This window comes from Acanthisitta chloris, unplaced genomic scaffold (genome assembly GCF_000695815.1).
Source record: "Acanthisitta chloris isolate BGI_N310 unplaced genomic scaffold, ASM69581v1 scaffold1675, whole genome shotgun sequence".
Lineage (NCBI taxonomy): Eukaryota > Metazoa > Chordata > Aves > Passeriformes > Acanthisittidae > Acanthisitta > Acanthisitta chloris.
This window is the reverse complement of record NW_008671868.1, coordinates 18,677-29,479: the sequence shown is the minus strand read 5'-3', so window position 1 is coordinate 29,479 and position 10,803 is coordinate 18,677. Positions and strand designations below refer to the sequence as shown.

General features: G+C 44.9%; 1 protein-coding gene across 1 annotated transcript; it reads left to right on the top strand.

The window, feature by feature from the left end:
• Nucleotides 1-1,024: 1,024 nt before the first annotated feature.
• Nucleotides 1,025-9,623, top strand: CA12 (carbonic anhydrase XII; the record flags this gene model as incomplete). Its single annotated transcript, XM_009074255.1, has 8 exons — nucleotides 1,025-1,204; nucleotides 4,138-4,280; nucleotides 4,501-4,596; nucleotides 6,259-6,322; nucleotides 6,767-6,924; nucleotides 7,965-8,091; nucleotides 8,506-8,587; nucleotides 9,539-9,623. Coding segments are annotated over 8 exons (935 nt in total), but the record flags the coding sequence as incomplete, so codon positions are not given.
• Nucleotides 9,624-10,803: the final 1,180 nt, after the last annotated feature.

Below are 10,803 nucleotides of genomic sequence, written 5' to 3'. Positions count from 1 at the left end.
CAACCCCCAGCACCAACAACACCCCTGAGCTCTGCCCGTGCCATGGGATGGACACCAAGTACACAGCCCCCAGCACCAACACCCCTGAGCTCTGCCCGCGCCATGGGCTGGACACCAAATGCTCACCTGGCACCTGGACAGAGCCCCCAGCACCAGCCAGCCTGGCCCAAAGACAGCCTGGCAGCTGCCAGCTGGCTGGAAACAGGGCACAGTGCTTTGCAGTGCTTACAGGAAGAGAAATGTTCATTCCCTGCTGAAAGAGATGCCCTCACTGGAGCAGAAATCGATCCAGGGAGTCCCAGTGTCCTGTGTTAGACAGGTCAGGCTGGGTGACCCCAACAGACCTTCCCCAAAAAGGCCTTAGAAAGAATCACATCAGTGTTCAGAGACAAGGAGGAACATTAGTTGCAAGTACCTCTTTTGATATTTAAATCCAAATAGTCTCAGATTACGGTTTGGGAACAGCTGTTAGCTGGTAATGTGTCATTAAATCAAAGGCACAATTAAAATTCTCTTGATATTATCTATTCTTTGTAGATCCTACCTCGGGCAAAAGTTTGTGATGAGGAAGAGTTTCACCAGAGTTTGAGCAAGTTATTGCAGGTCAAATTACCACAACCTAAGTCAGCTTTTCACTGTGTGCTATGCAGACTTGCTGGATGGAGCCAGACTGGGCAGTAAGGAACAGATCTGTGAGCAGAGGCAGTGCCAGAGGGGCAGGGCACTGTGCCTGGTGTGGTGCTGCTGCCTCAGGCCCAGCCTGGAGAGCTGCAAGGTCTGTGCTCCCCAGGGTGAGCCCAAAGCCACTGGGACTGCGGAAGGTCCAGGGGCAGCCAAGGCTCTGTGCCAGGTCTTTGCTGGCATTTGGTCCTTTATCTGTGCACTGCAAAGATAAAATGAAGTTTGAAGAAGAAAAAAAAAAAGCCTTGACAATTCATAAAAAGCTTCTTTTCCAAATTTTGTGTGAAGGCTGTCACAGGGGGGTTATGTCCATGTGTTGACAGTTGTGTCTCTGTTTCCACAGGTCCCGATGGAGAGAAGGCCTGGCCAAAGAAATACCCATTTTGTGGAGGAGTGTTCCAATCACCGATTGATTTCCACAAAGATATTCTCCAGTATGATTCTAATCTCTTGCCTTTAGAATTCATAGGCTATAACGTGTCCCCCACTGAGCAGTTCACATTGACCAATAATGGTCACTCAGGTAAGGGAGCTCAATGGGCACAAGGAATTGTGAAGCAAAGAGTTGCAGGAGCTCGTGGGGTTTTTACTTTGTGGGTGAACTACTTTGGTTAACAGATGAAATGAAGCTGTGATGACAAAGCCCTCACATCAACATACTTACACCTACAGAACAGGTAGGGCAACCTGGGAATGTGCTAAGTACAAATGGATTCCCAGTAAGCCAAATTTTAAACAGAGAGTTTCTAAATAAACTCTAGGCATGTCAGAATTAGTTTCTGAGTTTTTCCTCATTTCTCTGGTTGTGATGCTCCAAAACAGAAACAGACTTTGTGATTCTATTAGAAAGAGTTAAACTGATAAAATATGGGTGCAATAGGCCTCTGACATTCCAGCCTAATCAGAGCAGCTCAACTGACTTATGTGGGGGAAGGAAGAAGAAAAGCTAGGAGCACCATTCTGTCCCTTTGACTTGAGAAAAAAACTCTTTCATGTAAGACAAGCTAGACAGGTAAGGAGACAGAAGAATGGTTACAAATAGTGTCTGAACATGCCCTCCCCAGCAGCACAGTAGGTCAAAGCAGGGAAGATGCAGTTTCATAAAGATCTACTATGCTGACACCATATACAACACCAGTAAGATAATCCCACCATTTTTTGTTCCTTCCTAAAATATTTGAAGACAGAAACAAGAACAGTTACAAGGCCCTCCTTCTTTGTATCCTCCTCGATTGCATAAGAACCAAAATAACCTGTGTTAGAAAATGGTTTCTGCTCTTCTCTGGCATGCTTGATTTAAAGTGCTCAACGTGCATAAATCTCGTTCTCATTCTTTCAGTGGGGTAAACCTGCTTTGCTGAACATCATAAGGCCATTCTTCAGTCAGGGCCAACCCCTTAAGGTGTGATTCCTGGTTGGCCTCTTGACCAATTTCTCCATCAAAACCAGGTTGCTTTAGACTAGGAGTGATGGGAACACCCTCTCCTTCTGAACCTTCTTTTTCTAAAAGTCCTTCTTGGTCCCAAATGAAAGACTGTACTGCCACAGACAAATGTATTGGGCTGATGTAAGTTAGAGGCAACAGGCAGTGAAGGAAACATTGACACTGTGGACTTGAACAGTGCCAGAGAGCAGAGGGAGACAAAAGAACAGCACTGAGAGCCTGTACCTCATGTAGGAGCCTCGCAGGTAAAGGCAAATTCCTTGTAGAGCCTATGTCACTATCATTGTCAGATCTTGCCTCTAAAAGAAGTTTAACTACTTCCAAATGAAAGACAAATATATATCCCACCTGAGCAAAAATGGGAATTCATTTCTAAGGTCAGTGTCCTCCTAGGAAGCAGAGGAGATGTAACCTACTCTAGAAATTTCACTTAGATACAAATGAATTGCTCTGAGCAATGAAATATTAGCCTCTGTTGGAGTGATCCTTATACCATCTACTGCTACCTTCTCTTGTAGCTAGAGAGGAAATCAGCAGGATGCTTAGCATTGGACTATGTCACCCCAACATGTAATTCCTGTGCTCCACCAGCCAGCTCACCCAGACACAATCACCTGCTTCAGCTACACTGGAAAAAACCTCAAAAAACCCTTTTTAGGGCCAGCACAGAAACATTACGGTTCCTTCCACCAGCTGTTCCTTCACTAAGGTTTTGAGCTTGGTTCCCCTGAAAAATATGACTGGGACACTCCAGAAACAAACTGTATTCACACTAGAAAACAATACAGATTAATTGCGAAGAAACCGCTCTGTTCTTTACATCAGTGTCCTGGTTTGAAAGCAAACCACTGAGAGACCCCAAGTCAGAAATACAACTTAATAGGGAAAACAAAACAATAAATGCAATGGTACAAAAAGAAACCACTGCCAGAGTCAGAAAGCAAGGTGACACCCTGTCAGTCAGGGTGTTGGGAATAGTCCCATGAAATGGGGTCTGCACCTCCTGGAGTGATGGGTTTGTTGGAGCAGTGACCCTGGAGAGCTGCTCCTCACCTGAAGGTCCAGGGGCAGCTCTTGTCTCAGGGTCCAACAGTCCCATTAAATGGTGGCTGCATCTCCTGGAGTGATGGGTCTGTTGGAGCAGTGACCCTGGAGAGCTGCTCCTCACCTGAAGGTCCAGGGGCAGCTCTTGTCCTCTGGGAATCCAGCAGGTAATGGCTCTGTGCTGGTCCAAGCCCCAGATTATATCCAGGGGGGAATGCTTGGCTCCCTCCCTGGGGTGAAGCATCTCCCAGTGGGACGATGTAATTCCATGGGTCCTGCAGTGGGTCCCTGACAGCCCATTGAACAGAGACAGCTCCTGAGGGAGTTATCAGGGATGAGGAGGAGATAACAAGCACTGCCCCACCTGCTTTGACAGTTTGGGAAGATGAGAATAGAATACACAGCATTGGTTACACCCCACATTGTAACCTAGGACAATAAGCTATTGCTTTATGAAGCATCGAACTTCTCAAGTGAACCACAGAAGTTTCTGCTGAGTTGAGAATTACTGCTGTAATTTCTACACCAAAAAATCCCCAAATAAACCCCAGCCTGTCTTCCCCACTGCAGAGCATTAGTGAGCAGAAGGGAGGGCAATGCATACTCAGCTCTCCCTCCAGCATGGAAAGAGAGGAAATGCTAATTTTTAAGGCCTGGGACTATCTTGCTATGTGACATGAATGTTGTGGGTTTGGGGAGCAGCAAGGAGAGGGAGAAGTTTGTTTGGTTTTGCCATGTGCAAAATTCCTTTATTTAAGAAAACAAAAAGGGCATGTTTGGAATTCTCCTGATTTATCCAGAAAGGGTTAAAGACAACTGAAATGTTTATCTCCTACCAAAGATTAAGATGGATTTAAGAATCTGCTTTGTTCATGTTTCTTAGGCAATATACTCAGAGTATTTTTCTTTGTCCTGTTGTTGTGAGCTGTGGTGTGATTTGCTCCCATCTGGTTCTGACTTGCTTACAGTGAAAATGTATCTGTCCCCGACCATGTCCCTGAGAAAGCTCCCGTTCTTGTACTCTGCATCCCAACTGCACCTGCACTGGGGGAGCCAGAACCGCTCGGGGGGCTCCGAGCACACGGTCAGCGGGAAGCATTTCGCAGCAGAGGTAAGAGCAGCTCACAGCAGGCACCAAACCAGGCTGGGCTGGGAGTCCTGGCACCTTTGGCTCTGCACTGAGAAGGTCTCACCACCAAGCCCAGACGTCCCTGAGGGACCTCTCTGTGCTGCTCTGTCCCGAGGTGGCTACACTGGTCCTTTCTAGCTGTGGATCAGAGATGTGAGCACGACTCGGATGTCACCACAGCAAAGTATCTTCTCCTCTGCAGCTGCACATTGTACACTACAACTCTGAGAAGTACCCAGATATAGCAGCAGCGATGGACAAGACAGATGGATTGGCAGTTCTGGCTGTTCTCCTTGAGGTAGGATGCAGGATCTTCATTCTGTTGTTGTTCTTTCCATCGTTAAGTCATGACAGAACTTTCACGTACAAAATTGCCTCAATTATTTAACAATACTGTGACTGAATAAAGGTTCTTCCTTCTCTCTTTCACACAAAAGGGTCAGATTCCAGCAGCACATACACGAACAGGAGCGAATTTAAGAAAAAAGGAATTTTGAGCATTTCCTCATGTTTTTCAGTAAATCAACTTCAGCTATGAAAAATCCATTTTTGCATTAATTCACACACTAATTGTTGGGAGAGCTTACCCAGCCACAGGCAGCAGTGAATTTCGAGCACCCTCCCTGGGAGCTGTGGCATGAAGCAGCTTTGGCACAGCAGACAGGCATGGGCAGGCACAGCCCTGTATGCAACGAGGATTTAACCACAGGTCACCAACTTCCCAGATTCTTTGAACCACAGATTACAGTAAACAAGTACATTCAGTAACATTTTCATGATGACAAGGACACCTTTCCAATTTTCCTCTCTAAAACCCAACATACAAAGAAAGTTAATAATGATTTGGAACAAAAATTTTTTAGTAGCTTGTACATATATAATTCTCCTTTTCCTTAAGGAGTAAAACTCAATCGAAGAACTGTAAGGATAATTTTTAAACGTGAGGATTTTCTGTGGCCCAAAAAACCCAAACCCACAGGTTTTCACATTTCCATCAAAACAGTGAAAATGTTCTAGTTAGCGGCAAAGCTCTCTGATATTATCCAAGTTCACTTCCTAGCAGCAATTTGACAGTAATTCTGTGCTACATTTTAGTTCATTTGGAAGCTGCAGCTGTGAAAAGTGTCAGAGTACTGTATATTATGCTAGGGAATAATAGCAGGATTCTGGTTATTTCTAAGCAGTGGTGTTTAAAGATCAAGTTAGGGAACAACAGAGATTAGGGGTTTGAAAACCTTTCAGACAGCTGGGGGCTATTACAGTTCACCTCCAGACACCAGTTTACTATGCCTGGTGGTTGGACAGCCAGATATTCAACCCCAGCACTGAAGAATCCATAAAAGGGGCATTGATTATTAGACTGAAAAGCTGCTGGTAGCAGTTGAAAACCATGGCCTTGTTTGGTAGTTGGGTTGCAGCCCTTGCCAGTGGCCTGTGGCTCCCAACAGTGTCATTCTTTACCTCCCTGGACTGTGAGGAGCAGCAGACTAAATGATGTTTGTGGGTGGAAAAATGTGGCTTTGACTAGAAACCAGCAGATGCTCTGGGAAACCTGTCAGCTGAGAACTAGAAACCAGCAGATGCTCTGAGCAGCCTGTCAGCTGAGAACCTCTGCCTGCAATGTTCTCAGGGGAAATGGTTTCTCTTCATTTGCTCAGCAGGCTGACCAGGCAAGGGCAGGAGAGTCTTCTGAGTGCACACAAGAGATCCACACTGCAGTGGTTAAGACAACATTATGACAAAGCATCTCCAATAGCTCTGGAGTAGGAGCAAAATTGTGGTTCTGAGGACACTGTTAATGCTGAGTTAAAAATGTACTTATGCCATTCCAGTCCATCAGTGTCTGGACAGTGCAGCATTTGCCTTATGACAGAGCCCATCAAATCCTGCTGTGTGCAGAAGCCACAGGGATTAGTCAGTGTGGGGATTTGCACAGCTGTTAACAGTCTGATCATTGCAGATTGGAGCCTTCAATCCATCCTATGAGAAGATCTTCAAGCACTTTCGGAATGTGAAATACAAGGGTGAGTGGATAGAAAGCTGTGTCAGACTGGGAATGGTTAGGAGTATCAGCTGTCACCCTGAGAGGGGCTGAACTCTGAAAAACAGCCCAGAGATCCTGAGCAGGTCTGTGCCAAACTGTGAGACTGACAGTGCAGTGCCTCTCTGGGAAGAGCACCTGGCCAACCTGCCCCACGTGTCTCTGACTGGGCCTTGTTCCTTTTTGTTCATATTGCCACAGTTTATCTTGCACAGTCCTGATCTAGTATTTAAGACAAGATTTGCACATAGGAAACCTAAAGAGCTGTATTCCTTATTAAACTGGGATAATCTCTGCTAAAAGGTGTTTTTCTTATCCTAGTGATAAGACAGTAAAAACATTCTACTTACTGAAAAGCAAACTCACTTCAGTGGAACCAGAGCTGAGTAGTAATGGTGCAGCATTTAACACCAATCCCCTTTTTCAGATCAGATGGTCAAAGTCCCTGGTTTCAATGTTCAAGAGCTGCTTCCTGACAGACTGGATGAGTATTATCGCTATGAAGGATCCCTGACAACTCCTCCCTGCTACCCTAGTGTGCTCTGGACAGTTTTCAGACACCCTGTCACAATTTCACAGGAGCAGGCAAGTTTCAATAAGCACATGTCCTCCTGACTGGTGTCTGCTAAAGAATGTAAATGCATACTCTCATTTCCTTGATTTCTCTTATGTTCCTATAAAACTGATAGGTGACCATTGCTAAAATCCTTTAAGTGGGAAGAACAGCACAGAAGTGACATAAATCAATGTCCTATTCTATATGTACTTAGCATGTTTTCACTTGACCAGAATAAACAAATGACAGACAATAGCACAGCAATTGGTACAGTATCAGCTTGAAAAAGATCAGTCAAGTGAGACTAATTTCTGTTTTCACTATGTACTTCCTGCCTTAAGTCTTCCCATGGGTCCCTTGCAGAGTATTTTGTGCAGGCCCAACCCTATTCACTGAGTATTTTAGTGCTCCTTTGCTCCGGGATGACTCAGGTGTGATAGGCTGGGGAGATGTTCAGTTTCTAAAGGGCATGTGATGTGTTATTTGTCAGCCTTGAAGCCCCTAGCTTTTCTCCCAACTTATATTTTTTGTGCTCATCTAACTAACCTCTGCTGTTCTTAGGTGGCCACTTACACAGACTATAAACTCACAGTCACTATCTTCTGATTCACCTCACTATAAACACAGGGGGAAAATGTTATTATCAAATTACCATGTGCTCCTTATGAAAATCCATTCTTGCCTTCCTTGCTCCACACTGCCAGATCATGTTATTCCAGAACAGAGTTTTTTCATAAAGTAGAATTTTAATGTTGCTCAGGAGCTGGACTGTGCTAAGGAGAACACACTGGAAAAGGTCACCACATTTCCTCCCATCCAGTTTTCCTGGCAAATAAATACTAGGCAGGATTAATTTCACCAGGATATAAACAAAATACAGATGTGGATCTGGAGATGTCACTGTGCTTACACATTTTTCTGTCTTTGGGCTCACAAGCCACACAAAACTGAAGCATTACTTAAGGTGTCCCTCTGACTCCTCCTGCGATGCCAAACACACTGCAGTGCCCACACACTGGTGTGGGTTTCCCTGTGTTCTGGGAGCTGAGCAGAGCTCTTCCCTTTGCAGCTCCTGGCACTGGAAACAGCCATGTACTGCACAGAGAGGGATGACCCAGAACCCCTGGAAATGGTTGATAACTTCAGAAACGTTCAGGAATTTCACGAGAGACTGGTTTTCATCTCCTTCCAGGAGGGTAAGCTGAACGATTGCTTCTGTGCACAGAACCAGTGCATGGTGATTTAGGTGTGCTTGGAGCACCACAGCAGTCCTGGGGCACTGAGCCACTCTAAAAATACATCTCCTTCTCCTGCAGTTCACGTCAGCCCCTTTTCCTCTCTCACTGTGTTGTTGCATGGGCAGCTGTAAAAGAACAAGGTATTGTTGGCTCTGTGACCTGGGCACGTGTCTAACCTCACCCTCTGCACACTGTGGGATTAGGATCCTCCAGAGTCCATCACACAGTGATCCATTCCAGAACCAGCACGTGGAATGAGCAGGATGTAGGAGAGCTGCAGATGCTGAAAGCAAATGCTAAGACAGATTAGAGACTAACCTTCTCTGCAGTCGATGGTGTTAACTGTTTCGGACACTGTCTCTCTTTTCCCAGGTTTTCTTGTTTCTGTTGTGATCAGTTGTGTTCTGGGAGTTCTCACCATTCTTGCAGTAATCTTCTGGCTGCTGAAGAAAAGGTAAGATGCTGTCAACACCACAACAAAAGAAGTCAAACCAAATTTTCCCTCTGACACAAAGAAGTGCTTGTGTGTCCAAAACTGTGCACATTTTTAACACTGGTAATGTTTGATCTTTTTTATAAGACATGATCTCTTCCTGCAAGCTCTAATATGTTTTGATCACTGTGGGCATTATTTCTCCTGTATCATTTACTCCAAAGTCATTCTATTGTATGGTCAGCAAAGTTTACTTACTGGGCCAAAAGGTCTCTGTGTGCTGCAGCCTTTGTGCCTCAGTGGCCTCTGTTCTGCCAGTGTAGGAATGGCTGGTTTTGTGAAAAGCAAAAAATACATGGCTTTTTTCCCAAGAATAGTTCCTGGAACAGTGCTCGAGTAAGCCCCTGAAAGACACAAGGGCAGGAAACAGAGAATTGTATGTGAGCATCAGGGAGAGCACAAACACTCTTTGCTGTAGGCACTGACTGTTCCCACCAGCAGTGAGGAACTGAGTCTCCCTTTGCAGGCTGACAGGACAGGCAAACTGGGCTGACCACAGACTTACCCAGGTTTTGTTTCTCTATTGCCATTTGTTCTCTTTGCTAGCATTGCTGCTCCTGGTTGCTTTCCAAATCCTTTAATTTCTCCTAGAACAGTAAGTGAAACGAGGAGAAAGGAATTATAGAAAAACCTCTCACAAAGGTCACATCATTTCAGAAATATGTACTGCCCAAAGATCATTTCACTACTGTTTGCCCACAAAGCCAAGCCCTGAGTAAACCCCTGAGATTGCAAACTGTCCCAGAGCCTGAGCCTGCAGCCTTGGCTCTGCACACAGTGTCATCCATCCCCCTGCACTGTCTGGGACATTCCCCTCTACAGAGACACCTCATAATGGACCATTTCAGGTAACTGATGGTGCTTTCCCTTCATTGGCATTACAGTTATTTAATGCCCTTTTTTTAATTTTAGCTGCAAAAAGTGGGGGCGAGACAACAGAGGAGTCCCCTACAAACCAGGGCAGGACAAGGAGGAAGAAGAAATCTCCAAACTTTGACGCCCTGCTCCGTCACAAAGCTCCTTTCCATTCACAGCACTGATTTATTTCGGACTGGTGAAACACAGATCTGGTTCTTGGCTAATCATAAGCCTCAAGAGAGTCCTTAAAAACACTTTCCAGCCAAAAGTTTTCTGTAGCCCTTGTTCTATTGTTTTCCAGGGAGACACATCAGCGAATACCCCTGAGCTGAATTCCTCACCACATTCTTTTCATGTCTGCTGCTTACTGAGTCTGGTGTTTGAATGGATTTTACAGTTAATCCCAAACTCCAGTTCTATAGCTGGTGTTATCACAGGTTTTCCCACAGGCATTCAAATCTGAAGACACTCAACGAGCTACACACACACTTCCCTGCTAATTCCAGGTATTGGTTTCAGCATTATGAATGTAAACAAGATAAAGGGCAATGTGTGTTTGTGATCAGAATCTGAACTGGGCTGTTCAGCCCACACAGTTCGTGAAATCACAACCAGTGATGCTAGTGCAGTCACCAGTGGATTTGTAACAGAAACATTAGAGGCAAAGACTAGTGTAAATTCAGTGAGAGCTACATGGTTTATTAATGGGGCTCAAACTCAGGAACTCAGTGCTGAAAAAAAACTACTGCTAGAGGAACAGCTCATTTTCCAGGCATTACTCAGAGAGTACCCACAGACCTGCTAGGGAGGTCAGCCCCTGTCACTGGAATCAGAGATGCATCTTGTTACTATCCTGTTCTTATTTATAGTGTGTGTGTGAATGATGTGGAGATAATGCAGTTGCTGCTGCTTTTCAGCAGACTTGCCATTTAATCATGAAATCCTGATTGATTTTGCAGTATATATTACAGCTGCAATTACACAGTAGATGGTTTTGCTGATTTAGTTCCTAGAAAGTAATCTAAATTATCTTTTCAATCCTTGTAAGCTAGATACTCAAGACTCATTATACATCTTTCAAAGTGAGAAGAATAAACCTAACCCTGTTTCCACTGAAGACAATGTGAAATATCATTGACTTCAGGAGGAACAGGGTCTAGCCAGCCTAGTCCCAGTGTATCAGAATTCCTCTTGACTGTGACATCTGAAATGAGGATCTGAAATGCTTGTACTGCAGTATACACACAGGAAGAGATCGAGCACAGGCTGAAGTAACTTCAGGTCTGAATGCTGCTAAACACTAGTGGGGAAATTTCAGT